Source organism: Macaca nemestrina, chromosome 17 (genome assembly GCF_043159975.1).
Source record: "Macaca nemestrina isolate mMacNem1 chromosome 17, mMacNem.hap1, whole genome shotgun sequence".
Lineage (NCBI taxonomy): Eukaryota > Metazoa > Chordata > Mammalia > Primates > Cercopithecidae > Macaca > Macaca nemestrina.
Window position 1 is genome coordinate 91,915,064 of NC_092141.1, and position 18,520 is coordinate 91,933,583.

Genomic DNA, 18,520 nt, shown 5'->3' on the forward strand with positions numbered 1-18,520 from the left:
TGTGGACCCAGTGGTCATTGCAGATCCCTCCAAGCACGGCCCCATGGTGGACAGAGCAGCCCCGGGCCTGCCCTGGTGGACTGAGCAGTGCAGGGACCCAGAGCTGTTTTGGGCGAGCACAGGAAGCTCAGGTGGGCGCAAGAGGAAAGCTGAGCAGAGGTGAAGCTCCTTACACGCCTGAGTCCAGGCGGACGTCTGCGCCTGATTCCCAAGCTTCTGGTACCTGCCGGGGGTTAGCACAGTCGGGCAGTGCCTCATTTCTCTTTGCTGATTCTTTCTGGTGTGTGAGGAGGGAAGCGTAGAACACATTTTAGATCCACAGAGTATTAAAGTGAAAGCCTGATTGCATTTCCCTAGACATTCCCAATGGCAGCAGCCAACCTCTAGGGTCCAGGGAGCCGGATCCCCCCGACACAGCTCCCAGGGCCCTGCCGTTGCGAACGGCCCAGCCCACGCCACCCTTAGCCCCCCGCTGTGAGACTGTGAGTGTGAGTGTGAGTGTGGAGGCACAGCTGGTGAGGAAGCTTAGAAAAATTGCTGTTGTGTGCAGACTTTTGCTGAGGTCTGTGTGGTCCGAGCAGAGGAGAGCAGGCTGGGTTTGGGGAGCCCAGGGCCGGATGTCAGGGCTGTACCCGCCTCTTGTGCTTTCTGTCCACACCTCCCAGCCCTGACCTGATGGGGACCTGCCCGAGGCCTGCAGCCATCTACCTCCAGCCAGGCCGGCGGGGCTTCTGTGCTGAGAGCAGCCAGCTGGCATTTCTGCTGGTGTCAGCTCAGTGTTCTCGTGGGTTTGATGGATGTCACGGGAAAGTCAATCCTGGAAACCTGAGCCAGTTTCTGTCAGCTGACGTCAGAGGCTTGGGACTGCCGGTTCTGCAGGTGGTCCCTGCTGGCTAAGACCGGCGTGTCATGTTTTGCGTGTAGACGTGGTCACTGTCCCTCAGATGCATCCAGAGCACGTGGTGCAGGGCTGTCACCTTTCCGACATACCCATGGGTGCCCAGAGTTGCCTCCTTAGTGGGGTCGAAACCATCCCCCACGTATCGTGGACAGCTGGTGACCTGTAAAAAGCCATTTCTGGATCTAGGAGCTTGGCTTGGGATGGGGTGGGGTGGGGTGCCGGGTGCTCTCAGAGGGGTTCAGTGTCCCCCAGTTCCCACCCACAGCACGGATCGTGCCCTGGAGATGGCAGTTGGAGGCAGTCCACGACCTTCACGCGGCCTCCACCCAGCCCCCACGCGGCCCCCACGCGGCCTCCACGCGACCTCCACGTGACCTCCACGTGCTCCCTGTGTGCTGTGGGGTGTGCTTTTAGGGTCGCCCTTGGTGTTTGAGCAGTAAGTCTGCACAGGAGCCCCTGCCCACCATGAGGGGGGAGTTAAAGGGTTCCGAATCCCTTTGGCCGGCGACGGAGTTAAAGGCGTTCTGAGTCCCCATGGCCGGCAGTGACAGAGTTGAAGGCGTTCCCAGTCCCCGTGGCCCCCGACGCAGTTGAAGGCGTTCCCAGTCCCCGTGGCCCCCGATGCAGTTGAAGGCGTTCCCAGTCCCCGTGGCCCCCGACGCAGTTGAAGGCGTTCCCAGTCCCCGTGGCCCCCCACGCAGTTGAAGGCGTTCCCAGTCCCCGTGGCCCCCGACGCAGTTGAAGGCGTTCCCAGTCCCCGTGGCCCCCGACGCAGTTGAAGGCGTTCCCAGTCCCCGTGGCCCCCCACGCAGTTGAAGGCGTTCCCAGTCCCCGTGGCCCCCCACGCAGTTGAAGGCGTTCCCAGTCCCCGTGGCCCCCGACGCAGTTGAAGGCGTTCCCAGTCCCCGTGGCCCCCCACGCAGTTGAAGGTGTTCCCAGTCCCCGTGGCCCCCGACGCAGTTGAAGGCGTTCCCAGTCCCCGTGGCCCCCCACGCAGTTGAAGGCGTTCCCAGTCCCCGTGGCCCCCCACGCAGTTGAAGGCGTTCCCAGTCCCTGTGGCCAGCGGAGACAGAGTTAAAGGTGTTCCCAGTCCCTGTGGCCAGCGGCGACAGAGTTAAAGGTGTTCCCAGTCCCTGTGGCCAGCGGCGACAGTTGAATGTGTTCCGAGTCCCCGTGGCTGGTGACGCCCTCCTGGCTGCATTTCCTTCACCCCCCTGCTCTGTGAGGCGGGCCCACGGGGAGGTGCTGCTCTGTCATCTGCTCTTCTTGAATGTGTGGTCAGGGCAGCTGCGTTGATGGCCCCAAGGCTGCAGAGTCACCGCCCCTCAGGGGTTCTGCTGGGTGCTGGCTGCTGTTGGCCGCAGGGCGCTGTTGGCCTGTGCATTGCTGCCACCTACCCACGATGGGCAGAATTGTCTCAAGCTCAGAAGGAAACCACGGAAAAGCCGCAGGTCCCGGAGCCTCCGTGTGGTCGTCGCGGGCAGCTTTCCACGCCACATGCCCGCCTGGGCTGAGGCTGCGTTTGCACGTAGCCAGGAGAGGAGGGAGTTGTGGGTTCTAGTTGGGCTTTTTGATGATGGTATTTGGAAAGACGTGATACAAAGTAGCCACTCTGTCCTGTCCCTTCCTCACCCACCACACCCACTGCTCCCTGCTGGCAGGCCTTGCAGGCTGCCCGAGTAACCGAGCAACCGTGGAACATAAACACTGATGTGCTTTGTCCGGGTTTTTAAAAGGCGCCGTTACCACGGTTTTGGTGTCTGACGTCTTCACGCCATCCGGGTTCTCGGTGCTCTGAAGGGTGGCGGTGGGCTGTGGTCAGTTGTTGGGGGTGCTGGGTGCAGGGTGGTGTCTGTCTGCCTCTCTCCATCCCCAGCTCCAGCTTTCCCCCCGTGCTCTGCTCTGGGGCACGTGTGCTGTTGGGGTGCATCCCTCAGGGTTCACTGCGGGGCATGGATTGCTCGGGGGCATCGTGGAGGACGGCGTCTTTGTGGGAGGCATCCCTGCTCTGGACCCGCTGCCAACCTCCAGCTGTGTCTGCACCATGAGTGTGTTTGCTGGAGTCCGCGTTTGCACTCCCTTACACCGCTGAGTGCAAACTCACTCCTGCAAATGTGGCCTCGCACCGTGGTGGGCGTGTCCCCCGGAAAGCTGCCCACGCCCTCCCTGGGGGCCCCTTTGCTGCCTGCACTCCCCAGCCGTGGCCACAGCTCCCCGCAGCTGGCCCTCCTCGTGCGGCTTCTTCCCCTCCAGGGCCGTTGCTGGTCCCAAGAGACTCTGTGGCCTGCAGGCTCTGAAGCCAGCTGCGTCCCTGGTGACCCTGACTGAGCCTTGGTGTCACCTCAGGGTTTTTTCTCCTCCTCGTTCAGTTTTACTCTTCATAGGAAGTTTCCCTTTCAGCTTTCAAACAGGCATAGTTCAGAAAGTGAAATCGTTCTGCATAGCGTCTGTGGTCTTGGCCCCGCATCTCCCAGTCCCACGTTTTTATTTTTCCAAAAGCAACCCTTTCAGTTTTTTAGCTGTCTGTTTTCCTTGCTTCTGTATTTCTGAGTTCTGTGTGTACAGAGCTGTTTCCTGATATCCTTAGTTTTAGATGTGTTCTTTCAAGTGAGACAAGACTCGAAGCTTTTGTCGGGGTGAGAGATCCGTGGGTTCATGGGCTACATGTGGGAGACGGGGAGGGGCTGCTGGTCACTTTCTCACCCAGGCCAGATGATGGCACCCTTGCACCTGAGGACGCTGGCGTGTCGGTGACATGCCGCCCGCAGGAGCGCCAGTGCACCCCGGCCGCAGGTACCCTGGAGGTGTTGAACCACAGATTTCTTCAGATGTTTTTTGCACATTTTGTGGGAAAAGTGGCTCAACCCTTGGGAGTTGTCCGAGTCCCCTTTGTTCCCATATCGAAGACATGTCGTACAGGTTGGCCTTTGTCATGAATATTCACATGAGAGGGGATGAGCATCCTGGGTGTCTTCAGTGTGGCCGGAACTGAGCTGCTTCCCCCGGTGCCAGGAGGACGAGCGTCCCCTCATCTCCATCTTAGACTCAGTGCCTCTTGCATTTCATGCTTTAGGATCAAAGGAAAGAAACAGGAGCTCTGTTTAGTAAAGTGGAGATGAAGGAGGGGAGCTCTGTTTAGTAAAGCGGAGGTGAAGGAGGGGTCCATCAGTCAGGGTGGGCTGCGTTTTGCTCTTGAAACAATCCCCAAGTTTCAGTGTCTTAAAACCACAGGTGTTTTTTTATCCTGCTCACATGTGGATCACTGAGGGTGGGGGCCGGGAGGAAGAGGGTCATCTGGCTCTCGCAGCCTCACACCAGAGGCGTCAGGAGAACCAGGAAAAGTTCTGTCCTCTCATGCTGAAGACAGGAGGGAAACCAGAGGCATCGGTGAGCCTCGAGTTGGCCACGGGTGTGTGGAGGATCGTGACTTAGCAAGCCGGGCTACGCTGTTAATGGACTTCTTGCTGTGGGGGTGAGGGCTCCGTGCTCCATCCCAGATGTCCTGAACACGCCTGCCACCTCCCCTGTCCTCTCAGCAGAGACGTCACCGGTGCTGTCGTGGCTTCGCTTTTACTTCTGTCTCAAATCACACAGGACGTTGTGCTGTTTTACGTAGTCGGAGTTCATTCGGATTTACATGTACAGACACCCTGTTCTCTTGTTCCATGGGAGTTCACTGGGATTTACCCACACAGACACCTGCTGCTTCTCCTTGTTCTGTCCTGCATTTCTCACCTTCTACGAAGACCATTTTCACTTTGCTTGGAGAACACGCTAGTGTTTTCCGTAGTGTGTGTCTGCTGGTGGCACCCACTTGTTTGTTTATCCCAAAATGGCTTTTTTCTACTTTTTTTTTTTTTTTTGAGACAGAGTTTCATTCACTCTTTATTGCCCAGGCTGGAGTGCAGTGGTGCGATCTCGGCTCACTGCAACTTCCATCTCCCAGGTTCAAGCGATTCTCCTCCCTCAGCTTCCCAAGTAGCTGGGACTACAGGCACGCACCACCACACCCGGCTAATTTTGTATTTTTAGTAGAGATGGGGTTCACCATGTTGGCCAGGCTGGTCTCGAACTCCCGACCTCAGGTGATCCACCCGCGAGGCCTCCCAGAGAGCTTTTTTTTTTTTTCTTTTTTCACTTTGATTCTTAAAGGTATTGTTGCTAAGAATGAAACTTTGCATTTCTTCATTTGCTTGTGTTTTGGCACTTTAAAAATAATAGTCTCTTGTCTTCTGGAGAACTTAGCCGCCAGTCTACTTGTTACTTTATCGGAGACAATCTTTTAAGTTTCCCCGGCTTTTTTTGAGATTTTATCTTTATTTGGTTTTCAGCACTTTTACTGTGATATTCCTAGAACAAGTTCCCTTTGTGTTTATCTGACTTGGGGCTCTAGGGTTCATACTTGTTCCATAATCTGTATTTTCTGTCGATGTTTTGTTTGCTTTAAAAAAATTCCTAGCCATGATCTCTTTGAACATTGCTCACTGGCCTCTCCTCTCCTTTTAGGACTCATTACCCACTTCTCATCTGGATCTCACTGCACTTAATTCTTTACGCCTCTTACCTCTCTCCTCTGGTTTTGTCTGGTTCAGTTTGGACATTTGTTTTTCTTTTTTTTTTTTTGAGTTGAGTCTCACTCTATCACCCAGGCTGGAGTGCAGTGGCACAATCTCAGCTCACTGCAACCTCCACCTTCCGGGATTAAGCGATTCTCCTGCCTCAGCCTCCCGAGTAGCTGGGACTACAGGCATGTGCCACCTCACCTGGCTAATTTTTGTATTTTTTGTAGAGATGCGGTTTCACCACATTGGCCAGGTTGGTCTTGATCTCTTGACCTTGTGATCCACTCACCTTGGCCTCCCAAAGTGCTGGGATTACAGGAACATTTTCTTTGACTTAAATTTCATTGTCACAAATTCTTTTAGGTGTGCCATATCTGCCATTAAACGCATCCTTGAATTCTTTTTTACTTCTCAGAACTTGTATTAATTTTTTATAGTTTGCATATTCTTCTTAGTTTTCATTTTTTTCACGTCCTGGAACATATTAAGCATGGTTTAAAGTCTTTGTTTAATGTCATCACCTGGAGCCTCCGTGGCTGTTTCTGAAGGATGGCGTATCATACACGAAAAGCATCTCCACCAAGCCACAGGAACAAAACATTACAGAAATGCTTTGAGGCCTGGAATGTTCTCCTCTCCCAGAGAGACTTGACGTTTGCCCTTGACGGGAGGTGGATGCTTGCTGTCGGGGTCACCTCTGTCGGGTTTCAGGATGTGAGAGGGGTCAGTGCTGGGCTGGCCCACGTTTCACACCTGTTTCTAGGTGTGGTCCTCCGGGTTCAGAACCGCGGCGAGGGCTTTCCCGGTTCTCCCTTGGTAGTCCTGGAGTCCCGTCTTCCCGCTAGCTGGGGATGCTCCTGGATGCACTGTTGGGGGTTTCTGGTTTTTGTGGCGCCCCCTGGAGTCAGCCGTGAGCCAGGGAGAGTTGGCCCCGCCGCGCGCCGTCCCCGTCAGGGCCTCGTGAGCTCTCTGGTGACTGCAGGCACTTCCTGTGTGCTTTCATTTTGTCTGGCTTTTAAAAATGTCTTAGTGGAGGGTTGGTCTGCATTATCCAGTCTGTTTTTAAAAAATATTCTTCACTTTGAAATAATTACAGACTTACAGGAAGTTATGAGATTAGTAATAGAGCCTAGCTGTGCTTCCCACGCGTCCCCTGCGGTGACTCCGGGTTCGGCCGCTCAGTGTTGGAGCCAGGACCGTGTGTTGAGGCACTGCTTCTTAACTGGACTGCAGGCCTTTGCGGTTTTGCGGCTTCATGTGTGTGTGGAGTGGGCATGTGTGTCTAGTTTTGTGCAGATTGATGCACAATCTGTAGCTTTCTGTAACGAACTCCACACTCAATCAGAAACCTGCGTCCTTCCCACAGAGACAGCCCCTGCCCTTTGCATTCTCACCCCCCTGCCGCCCTTCTAGAATATGCCATGATCGACTCATATGGTCGTGGCATTTTCTGTGAGCGTGGTGCCCTGAGACCCCATCGAGCTGTCCGTGTGTTCACAGTTTGTGCCTTCCTAGCCCACGGTTGGGTTTTACCAGAGTGCCTTCAACCAGGACTCAGTAAAGTACACCGGGACTATTTCTGTCTGTTGCTGTTGTGAATAAGGTTGCCAGGAATATTCATGTGTGAGACGTTGTGTGTACAAACCTTTTCATTTCTACTGCTGAGTCCTGTGTGCCGTTTCGTGAGAGGCTGACGCGCTGCTTCATTCCACCGCTGAGCCCTGGCCAAAATTTTTTAACTTGATTATAAAATACATTTAAAGTTCACATGCAGGGTGCATCCCCAAGAAAATTATTTTAAAAACTAGTTAGGACTTTGGTTTCCCAGTCTTTAAAACACATGAGAGCAGTACTCTGTTCAGAGCTGAAAGGATTCGCACTGTGACAGAGGCGTGTCTGGTTTTGGTGGAAAGGGGAGTGCACTGAGTGAGTGATGGTGTTAACAGGTGCCACGTGGAAGGAGGTAAAATCGTATCTAAAACTAAGTGTGAGAGTAACTAAAAACTTATGCATACAAACTACAATCATCAAAATCCTCACAGACATTTGAGGAGACATTGTGGGACAGTGTCAGTCTCCGAAGAAGACTTCTTCGTTTAGAAATTTTCAAATCTGCACAGAAGTAAAGGGAAATAGTTTACGGGGCCCAGAGTCTCGCCCAGCATCCCTGAGCACAGACCCTTGTGTTGTTTTCCCAGCGCTTCCTTTCTCCTCCCTTCCCCCGAGTTTAAAGCAGACCCTGAATGTCAGGTCCCAGCAAGCCCTCGCAGGGGTTTTCTAACGGTGGTAAGAACTGGTTTTCTAGCTTTTTTTTTGTTTCTTTTTGTTTCCCCTCTTGGCATGTAATCCCCAGTTAACAGATTTTGGAATAATAATTTCACAAGGAGATAATTTTGTTGGGCCTAATACTGAAGAACAGACCATGGATAGGTTGGTAGGGAAAACAGAGATTCGGAGTAAATGTCTGACCACAGTCGAAAGGTAAAAAGTTAATTAGTGTACAGCGACTTGTAAAATTGCCTGTGACGAGGTGAGAGTCCGGTGGGAAACGGGGCAGAGCAGACGTGTGGCATTTCATGCAGGAGAGGAGCAGACCCACACGGCCGCGGACGGTGAGGGTGCCCGGCCTCACCTCGCAGGCAGGGAAGTGCCAGGTTACTTCACGTCGAGAGGACCATTTTCCTCTTTTCCAGTTGGCTGCGGCTGGCGCTGAAGAATCCTGGTGCCGAAAGACGCAGAGCAGGGTCTCTGGTGGAACAGGAGTTGTCCGGTCTGTTCAGTTTGCTGAGTGGCAGTATCTGTGACGACGGGAAGTGTGTGCGCAGGGAGGACAGGCCAGGTGGACAGACGGCCTCCGCGTCTGTAGCACGGACAGGCCTCCTTGTTCACCGTGACAAAAAATGGAAGGAGAGTTTAGTCCCTCAGGAGAAATAGTAAATACCATGAAAAAGCATGCAGGAGACGTCCGTGAGCGGGTTCCATTGTCAGGTAGAAACGGTGGGAGCCAGAGCAGTGCGCGGCCGTGGGAGCTGCTGATTGTATTCAGTTGTCTCTGTCTCGTGCGTCCCGGCCCCTTGGTGGCTGGTCAGGGTCACGTTTCTGGTCATGGAGAGAGTGAGTGACGAGCTATGTGGGGAAGTGAGGCATGGCCTGCGGTCTGGAGCATTGTGGGTGATGGCTGTCTGTCGCTTGGGTCTGGAGTGACAGGTCCAAGAGCAGAAGCCTCCTTACAGGGACGTCTGCAGCTCCCTGACAGGCCGGCCCAGCTTCTCTGAAGTGCGTGTGGGCCTGGCCGCGTGGCTGGGTCTGCGGCACTTTCTTCAGGCTGCTCAGCGGAGAAGGCGTTCTGGGCTTCTCATGGTGGTTCTGAAAGGGCTCTGGGCTTCTCATGGTGGTTCTGAAAGGGCTCTGGGCTTCTCATGGTGGTTCTGAAATGGTTCTGGGCTTCTCATGGTGGTTCTGAAATGGCTCGGGGATGTTTCCAGCTCTGGCAGCAGGGTAGGTTGGGTGGGCGGGGGGCAGGAGCTGGCCACACACAGCTCAGAATGCGGCCAGGGCAAGGCGCCGTGGCAGGAGCTTTTGGAAAACTAACATTGTGTCTATCCTTTTTTTCCCCCCCAGTGTGCGTTTTAATAGAAAAGTTGTCACTTTCCAAAATGCCCTTTCAAGGTGACACCATAATTGGTAAGTGCTTTTGTTTTTAATAGCATTTGCTTCCAGAATGACTTCAAGTTAAAAGGTAAAAATGAACCTGTTAGGATGGGGGCGATAAAGGATTATAGCTTAAAGGTTCACGACATTATTAATTGGATATGTTGCCTTGAAGTTGCTACAAGAGTCTGCTTGAATAATGGGTGCCTTACACCCTCTTCACCATACACAGGAGGGCCCTTCCCCGCCACCACCTCAGTGCCCCCATCTCCTCGCTGCCATGCCCGGTGCCTGGGTCTCTGTGTCAGTTCTTCTCCCAGGCAGACAGTCGGGAGATGCAGCGACCCAGGCCCTCGTGGAGCTGGAGAGTGCTGGCTGCTGGCACCACGGACCCTGCGGGCAGAGTGCCTGCGGCCCCTCAGCAGCCCCCACACGGGGCCACCAAAGCACAGTGAAGGGAGTCCCCAGGGCTGTCGTGTCCCGGGGCTGTCTCAGCAGCCTCAGAAGTTAGGACTTTTTTTTTTTTGGATTGAATAGCCTTCACATTTGTTGCTTTTGCAGGATCTAATTGAGTTAAAGGTTTGGGTTTATATTGGTGGGAGCCGGGGAGACCGTTTGAAGGAAAAGATTAGGGGTAACAAAAGAATGAAAGTTTCCCAAAATATGATATATAAAAGTTTACAGAATGCTGGTGTTTCCCCCACTAAGAGCTTAACACAATTTAACAGCCGTGAGACGGCCTTTTCCCTTCACATGGAAGGGGCCTCAGACTTACCACAACATAGAGAATGTTCAGTTCTGCTTTTCCACAGATTCACCTCAAAGGTTACTGTCGACTTTAAGATTAGTATTAATAGAAGCTATTTTTTGCTGCTGTTTTTGATTTCAACTCACCACTCTGGCCTGGGTATGCTAACTTGTTTCTTTGACAGATGGTTGGCAGTGGCTGATAAATGACACTTTGGGATGTCTCCATCTCATCTCAAGTCACTCCCGACAGCAGATCAAGGTACGGTGAGCACGGTCGTTCCCGGCGCGGGGCTGTGGCGGTGTTTGTGTGTTAGTTACGGATGGTGTTTGTGTCTGCGACGGGGCCTCACGAGGCCGTTCCTGCGCTAGCCTGGTAACTGACAAATGCGGGCGTTCGATTTGGAATCCTGGATGGTAGAGTCAACGTGGTTTATAACCAGAAAATCCAACACAGCCATCGGAATCCAAATGTTTAATTTTTTATTGTTTCTGACTGTATTAATTATAGTCACCTTCGAGACACTTGTTCTGCATCGATAGTCGCTGTGCTCCATTAAGTTCCGTGTCCTTAGCATCCGAGGTTTGGAAACTCCCTTTACAGTGCTCCTGGGCAGATGAGAAAACAGCACCCCAGGACCTCTGTCCACATGCATTGACCTAGTCATGTTGTGTGGGTGCCAGTGTGTGTGTGCCCGTCCCCAGCCACCTGCCCTCCCCTCCCATCCTGGGGGATACAGGTGGACTTTGGACTCACAGAGCTGTAACACTGATCTCATTGCATAGATAACAAACCATGGGCCTGGTGCAGAGGCGGGTGGATCACTCGAGGTCAGGAGTTCGAGGCCAGCCTGGCCAACATGGTGAAACTGCATCTCTACTAAAAATACAAAAATTAGCGGGGTGAGGTGGCGCATGCCTGTAGTCCCAGCTACTCAAGAGGCTGAGGCAGGAGAATTGCTTGAACTTGGGAGGCAAAGGTTGCAGTGAGCCAAGATCGTGCCACTGCACTCCAGCCTGGGTGACAGAGCAAGACTGTCTCAAAGAAAGAAAGAAAGAAACAAACCATGGTTACCAACATTGACTAGGTTTGATATTGAGGATGAAGAACAGAAGTACATTAAGGTGTCTTGTAATTCTCTGACTTCCTCCGTACTTAGCATTTCTTTTTCCTTAGCGTCTTCAATTTCCTTAATTTTTTTTTCCTTAAGTAACTTGAACATTCTGTAGGATCCAAGTACACTTCTATTAATTGAATTTTAATGCATCATGATCAGTGCCTCAAAATTTTCTTTCAAAAGTCCATGATTAATTCACGCCTGCCGTGATGCTGGTGTACTTTGCCCCTGGGATTGGCACAGATGGTGACTTGTGGAATGCAGCCCTCTGTGGAAGACACACCTTCTCTGCTCACGGCCCCGCCCGCCCTGCTCCCAGTGCCTCTCCAAGGCTGCTCTGTTGGCCCCGCCCGCCCTGTGCCCAGTGCCTCTCCAAGGCTGCTCTGTTGGCCCCGCCCGCCCTGCCCCCAGTGCCTCTCCAAGGCTGCTCTGTTGGCCCCGCCCGCCCTGTGCCCAGTGCCTCTCCAAGGCTGCTCTGTTGGCCTCGGCTCCCGGGCTTTGGGGGAGCAGTGGAAAGAACACGTGGGTTCAGTGTTTGCTACTTGCTGGCTGTGTGGTCACGAAAGGCTCCTCCGTAAGTGGCAGAGGTGGGGGTTCGAGGAGACTGGCACTGAGCCCTACATGCGGTGGGACTGGTGACTCTCCGCACGCTCCTGCTCTGTAGCAATTGCCATCCCTCCCACCATGGCTCCTGGTGGCCTTGGGATGGGTTCCCGAGGGTCTCCTGCTGTCCGGCCCCAACTCCTGTTCCCAGTGCCCCCACCGGAGCCCTGTGTCTCTAATTGAGGCTGATGTGTGTTAGCCTGGAGGCCCTGCCCCATTACTCTGGGTGCACAATGTATGCCTTTTCCTTCATACCTGTTTCCGGGAAAGAAAAAAATGCTCCATTTTATTACTGCTCCATATTAGAAGACAGGCAGTGTGGAAAGAACAATCAGGTTGTCCGCTCAGTTTCTTAGTTGTAGTGAAGCGATGCATGTGTCTGACAGACGCTGGCGGGCAGCCGTGCTGGAAAGGAGCAGCATGACTTAGGGGTTCTCTCGGTTTGGTTCTAAAGTCATCGCTGTGCCTGAACCTCAGGGTGACCCGCTGTGTCCCTGGCCGGGGGCTTCTCCGACCTGAGAGTGACCCGCTGTGTCCCTGGTCTCGGGCTACTCTGACCTCAGGGTGACCCACCGTGTCCCTGGTCAGGTGCTTCTCTGACCTCAGGGTGACCTGCTGTGTCCCTGGCCAGGGGCTTCTCCGAGCAGAGCTGCTGTGTGCTCACTGTGCTGCCTTTGTTTTAGGATGCAGCAGTCTCAGCCCTGGCCGCTCTCTGCAGTGAATATTACATGAAGGAACCGGGGGAGGCAGATCCCGCAATTCAGGGTGAGTGGGGGCCCTTTCCTTCAAGGCTCCAGGGGCTTCCAGCAGGAAGCTGCTCGGGGAGTGTCTGGGCACGGAGGAGGCCTCAGCTGTGCAGGGGAGCAGAGCTACCACCATCACGGCTGGAGCGGGACTGTTCGGGTCTCAGGTTCCCGGCCGAGGACCTCTGGGCAGGTCCCACGGCGGCCCAGGGTGTTGCATCACCCTGAGTAAGCGGCTCTGCAGGGGGCCCTCTGTTGACGGCACCCTGGCAGCTGGTCCTGGAGCACAGTGTTCCTCACACTTTCAGTTGTGTTTTCTTACATTACATTTATTTATTTTATTCTTTCAGACAGTCTGGCTCCGTCACCCAGGCTGGAGTGGCGTGGCTCACTGCAGTCCCCGCCTCCCAGGTTCAAGCAATTCTCCTGCCTCAGTCTCCCGAGTAGCTGGGATTACAGGTGCCCACCATCACGCCCGGCTAATTTTTTGTATTTTTAGTAGAGACAGGGGTTTCTCCATGTTGGTCAGGCTGGAATTGAACTCCTGACCTCAGGTGATCCACCCGCCTCAGCCTCCCAAAGATCTGGGATTACAGGCGTGAGCCTCTGTGCCCGGCCAGTGTTTTTAGAATTTTTGTGCACACTGTGACATTTTTCTGGTGTGTGTTCTTCACTTGTTAATATATTTTGCTGTTTTTTCCTTCTTTGTGAAAGTAGCATAAGGCTGGCTTTACTGTGTCCCATGCATGGCTGCCCTGCCGCCTCACTGTGCGTCCTGCGCCCCCTGTCCCGTGCGTGGCCGCCTCACTGTGCGTCCCGTGCCCCCTGTCCCGTGCGTGGCCGCCTCACTGTGCGTCCCGTGCCCCCTGTCCCGTGCGTGGCCGCCTCACTGTACGTCCTGCGCCCCCTGTCCCGTGCGTGGCCGCGTCACTGTACGTCCTGCGCCCCCTGTCCCGTGCGTGGCCGCCTCACTGTACACCCTGTGCACCCTGTCCTGTGCGTGCCATCCTGCCGCGTCACTCCTGCTGCGTCACTGTACGTCCTGCGCCCCCATGCTGAAGTTCAGGCTCATTTATCGCACATCATGTATCTGTTTGTATATAAAAATCATGTATATAAAAATCATGCATTAGCTTGGCATGGTGGCACACGCCTGTAACCCCAGCTACTTGGGAGGCTGAGTGTGAGTTTGAGGCTGCAGTGAGCTAAGATTGCACCACTGCACTCCAGCCTGGGTGACAGAATGAGACTCTGTCTCAAAAAAAAAAAAAAAAAATTCTCTTTTTGATCCCTATTTTGAGGTGGGGCCACTTTGGAAATGTGTCTGCTTTGGGAACCTTTGTTGACCGTGGCTTCGCTCCTGTTTTGGGGCACACGTCGGGTGTGAGTGTGCACGATGGGCAGCAGAGGCCTCTCTTCACACTCGTCACTTCCTTTCAGAGAAGCTGATCACGCAGTACCTGGCCGAGCTTCGGAGCCCCGAGGAAATGACTCGCTGTGGCTTCTCGTCGGCCTTGGGCGCCCTTCCAGGCTTCCTTCTGAAAGGCCGGCTCCAGCAGGTGAGACTGGCTACGCACAGCGGACGGAGCCTGGGGCGAGGGTGTGGGAGCAGCGGACGGGGCCTGGGGCGAGGGTGTGGGAGCCTTGTGTGTTGGGGCATGAGGTAGGCCCAGCCATTAGTAAACCCACTCAGTGCTTGTAGCTGGGAGGGGATTTCTGGAAGTCGGCACCTGTGGCCAGGAGAAAGGGGGCAGAGGGCACCCAAGGTCTGTGGCCCCTCAGGGCCCTGGCAAACCCTTTCCTGTCAGAGGACAGACTTTGAAAAGCTGAATTCTGGGAGGGAGGAGAAGGTGTTGTTTGTAGAAGCAGCTGCTGAGAGTGAGGAGAACACAGTTGCGTTTGTGCGTTTGTGGAGCCGGGTCCTGTTTTGGCTGCGGCCGCGCATCCAGGCGGGGGCACCGGCGGCTCCACGTCCTCCCACAGGTCAGCCCCACGCTGGCCTCGGCGACCTGCTCTCTCACACAGTTGAAACACAGATAACTGTGAAACAGGATCACTTGGAGACATGACAGATGAGGCTGTTGAGACCCAGCTGCTTCCTTTGTCCCATACCCCAGGTCTCAGCATAGGACAAAAGGGGGACCTCAGGTAGGGTGCGGCCAGACCGCCAGTGATGCCCTGGGGTGGGGGCTGACTGTGGAGAGGCTGGAGGTGACCCCTCTCTGGGTGTCCTTCCTGGGCTCCACCGGGGGCCATGGGTGGCCCCTCGAGGAAGGTGGTGCCAGGAGTGGCCTGTCACATGGTGCGGGGTCTGTGGCTCCGGGCCGACATCACCACCTCCCTAGAGTGCACTTGGCTACAGCCTGTGGTTCTTCCATGATTCTTTATTGCTTTCCAGGTTCTCGCAGGTTTAAGAGCAGTTACCCACACTTCTCCTGAGGACGTAAATTTCCCTGAGTCGAGGAGAGATGGCTTGAAGGCCATTGCTAGGTGAGTCCCAGCAGTTCCTCCCTAAAGTCGTAAGTCTCTGAAAGGCCAAGAAATGAACGCTAAGGAGGATGTTTTTGCTCAGAGGCAGGATTTATGATTCTTCACTTCCTAGGTTTCCTCTCTTCCAGAGGATCGCCAGTCCCAGGTCCTGGAGGCTCGTTCAGTCTCTTGCTGTCATAGTCATAGTGAATGTTAAACATCTTTAGCAACACTGGGCCCCTTTGAGAATTGGGGAATGTGTCCTGGCCCAAGGTTGGCAAAGAGGAGGTGACCCTGCCAGCCAGTGTTTGGAATGATCTCCACCCTCGTTGACAGACACGCACCTGGGGCCATGCCATATGCCCTCTCCTCCCTGCAGGCACACAAGAGGAGCAGCCCCGTGGGGGTCATGCACGCCCCCTTCTTTCCTATGCCAGCATCCGTCCCCTCTAGTCAGGGTGGGAAGTGGGAGGGACCTGCCGTAGGGGGTGTCCCCGTCCACCTTTCAACAAGCGAGACGGCAGAGCGTGACCTTGGGGAAGCACGTCCCACGTTCCGTACGTGTGGAAGGAGCTCTGGATTTCTGATGTACCCGAGGGTCCTAGACTGTTGTGAGTGTGTCTTCTCGGGATCGGGAACACACATCAGACCTCTGTGGCGTGGAAGGCGAGGCTCACAGATGTTTGTCTGTTAGCTCAGACGTTTTAAATTTTAGGATTTGCCAGACTGTTGGTGTGAAACCAGGAGCCCCAGACGAAGCTGTGTGCAGAGAGAACGTTTCCCAGATTTATTCTGCACTGCTGGGCTGCATGAACGACTACACCACGGACAGCAGGGGGGACGTGGGCGGCTGGTACGTGCGCAGCAGGGGGGACGTGGGCGGCTGGTACGTGCGCAGCAGGGGGGACGCGGGCGGCTGGTACGCGCGCAGCAGGGGGGACGTGGGCGGCTGGTACGTGCGCAGCAGGGGGGACGCGGGCGGCTGGTACGTGCGCAGCAGGGGGGACGTGGGTGCCTGGTAGTGCGCAGCAGGGGGGACGTGGGTGCCTGGTACGCGCGCAGCAGGGGGGACGCAGGCGGCTGGTACGCGCGCAGCAGGGGGGACGCGGGCGGCTGGTACGTGCGCAGCAGGGGGGACGTGGGTGCCTGGTACGTGTGCAGCAGGGGGGACGTGGGCGGCTGGTACGTGCGCAGCAGGGGGGACGTGGGTGCCTGGTACGTGCGCAGCAGGGGGGAGCACTTCCTCGAAGAAGCCCGTCTGTTCCATGGAAACTCGGAGGCCCCGGGCTTTTCTGCAGGGAGAAATCTTTGTAGAGTGCCGTATTTTGCGTTTTAAAGGCTCTTGGGAAGACGACCTGTTCTCTGCTCCCGGGTGCGCCTGCATGGCGGGGCTTTGCAGGTGCTTGTCCAGCCTGTCCTTAGGTGTTGGGCCTGCGTCATCCTCATTGACTGGGTGTGAGGAAGGACGCGTCTTCAGTGAAAGGCTGTCGGCTGCTTACATTGGGTTTTGCCAACATTTCTCGCTGAAATGGGATTGATAATCCCCGCAACTCCTGTGTGTGCAGGATGCCTCGGGGCCCCTATATGCGGCTGTGGGTCTCCCTTCCCTGCACACGTTCCTGTAGCACGCAGGGAACCTCTGCAGACCCTGTGACTTTTCTCCCTGGCAGCGTGCCTGGGCTCTGTGTGGGGTTAGTCACTGGTGTTGAATTCGCACAGCCTGCCAGCGTGGTTGTAGAACCGGGGTTGGGAACTCCCTCTCAAGCTGGGTGTCTCTGCCTCTCCTTGTCCCATCAGGGTCCGCAAGGCCGCCATGACCGGTCTGATGGATGTGACACTTCTGCTGGCTCGGAGCCAGCCTGAGCTGATCGAGGCCCACATGTGAGTGTCACGTCGCAGCTCTTCTGCATCCTAGAGGGCAGCCCCAAGCTTGGGGAGGCTGGTGGGGCGGGCAGTCCTGGTGCTCAGTGGCATTTGCATTGCTGGGCACACATCTTCCTCCCAGAGAGCCTCTCTGGTCCGTGACCTCAGGTTTGTGCAGGCCCCTCCTCCTGCCCCTGTAGCCATGGCTTGAGCTGGGGCCCCTCCTCCTCTGCCCAGTGCCCCCAGGACAAGGCTCTGCTACCCAGCCTGGGCCTCCCCCAGTGCTCTGACCAGTTTGATGACAACCAGCTTCCCAGGTTAGGGCCGGGCTGGAGGTGAGGACTGCTCAGCTTAGGACCCTGAACCTGGGGGTCTGCTTCTGCCAGGACCAGCTGAGCCATCACTCAGTTCCCTGCACCTGAGGCTGCCATTGGGGCCTGCCCTTGCTGTGGGTCTCTGTCGGGGGTACTAGGTTGTGGGGACCCCCAGGCCCTGCACTTGCTGTCGGTCTGTCAGGGGCACTGAGTCATGGGGGTCCCAGGCCCTGCCCTTGTGGGCCTCTGTCGGGGGCACGCGGTTGTGGGGATCCCGGAGCCTGATTTCCTTAGTTCTCACCTCTTTCTCCTTCCCTCCCCCCATCTCTTCGCCAGCCCCAGCTTCTCTGTCTCCATCCCCAGCCTCTCTGTCCCCCACACTCTTCTCCACCTGCTTCTGTAATCGTGTTTGTTGTCCCCGCTTCAACCCTAAGAACTCATTGGCGTGTGTGTCACATGTACGTAGCATGTATTTGCTGTGCACCTGTAGGGTCGGGCTCCTGGGATGTGAAGGTAATGGGGTGTGGTCCTTCCAAGCCAGTGTCCTGGTGTCAGCTGCCAAGTCCCGAGGAGCCCGTATATCCTCGTGGTGCTTGAGCTGGACTCATGGCTCAGACTGCCTGCGCTCGGTTTACTGCCCGCGCTCGGTTTACCGCCCGCCCTCGGTTTACCTCCTGCTCTTGGTTTGCAGCTGTGAGCGCATCATGTGCTGTGTGGCCCAGCAGGCCAGTGAGAAGATCGACCGTTTCCGTGCTCACGCCATCAGCGTGTTCCTGACGCTCCTGCACTTTGACAGCCCTCCCATCCCCCACGTGCCGCACCGGGGAGAACTGGAAAAGCTGTTTCCCAGGTACCGTCGGGGCGTAGGCCGCCCACACTGGCCCCGCAGCCGTGGCAAGATCATGGGCCGCCCGGCCTCGTCCCACTCACTCTCTTGCAGGTCCGACGTGGCCTCCGTGAATTGGAATGCACCTTCCCAGGCCTTCTCACGCATCACCCAGCTCCTCGGGCTGCCCACCTACCGCTACCCTGTCCTGCTGGGGCTTGTCGTGTCCCTGGGCGGCTTGACGGAGTCGACGGTGAGGAGGCGTCACACTGGCGGGGGTGGGAGGTGGTGGCTCCAGGGGCACTTGGCGCTTCCTTGCTTCTTGGGAGTGTATGTGGAGCTGGGCCTTTTCTTCCAGTGCTTTCTCTCTCTGGCGTATTTGGTCTGGGGGTCAGGGGCCCAGCGGCTTCCTCATGACCCAGGAGGCTTAGGGCCTGTGGGATGGTCGAATCTGATAAAGGTGGAACAGCACGTTGAGTGGGGGTCAGCAGCAGACTTTGAAGTGGGCCAGCTCCGCGCTCCTCCCGCGGCCGCATCCCTGGAGCCCCAAGTGTCCCCTCGGGGTTCAGCCCTCCAGGACCTGTGTCTGATGCCTGCGTGTGGATACCTGGGCTCCGCCCTCCACTTCCAGGGCTCCAGGCGCAGCTTCCCATTCTGTGGGGAGGGTCTCCAGAGCCTGTCGTGGCTGAGCTGGGGAACTGGAAGGCCTCTCTGCATCTTGTC

The 18,520-nt window shown here is 55.7% G+C and overlaps 1 protein-coding gene and 1 long non-coding RNA gene across 5 annotated transcripts in view; both read left to right on the plus strand.

Moving 5' to 3' along the window:
• Positions 1-18,520, plus strand: part of LOC105469397 (tubulin folding cofactor D) — a 185,303-nt gene that overhangs the window by 154,398 nt on the left and 12,385 nt on the right. For all 4 annotated transcript variants that reach the window (XR_011615237.1, XM_071081895.1, XM_071081896.1 and 1 more), the window contains 9 exons: positions 9,085-9,147; positions 10,047-10,123; positions 12,266-12,347; positions 13,766-13,884; positions 14,724-14,815; positions 15,510-15,647; positions 16,592-16,675; positions 17,663-17,821; positions 17,912-18,050. Coding sequence is in view for 3 of the 4 variants with exons in the window: in XM_071081895.1 (XP_070937996.1) it covers positions 9,085-9,147; positions 10,047-10,123; positions 12,266-12,347; positions 13,766-13,884; positions 14,724-14,815; positions 15,510-15,647; positions 16,592-16,675; positions 17,663-17,821; positions 17,912-18,050 (953 nt within the window). In the remaining variant the exon portion in view is untranslated. The remainder of the gene's footprint in view (positions 1-9,084; positions 9,148-10,046; positions 10,124-12,265; positions 12,348-13,765; positions 13,885-14,723; positions 14,816-15,509; positions 15,648-16,591; positions 16,676-17,662; positions 17,822-17,911; positions 18,051-18,520) is intronic.
• LOC139359270 (uncharacterized) lies at positions 1,516-2,286 on the plus strand. The gene is made up of 2 exons (XR_011615238.1): positions 1,516-1,981; positions 2,022-2,286. It is a non-coding gene; the product is annotated as an uncharacterized lncRNA (long non-coding RNA).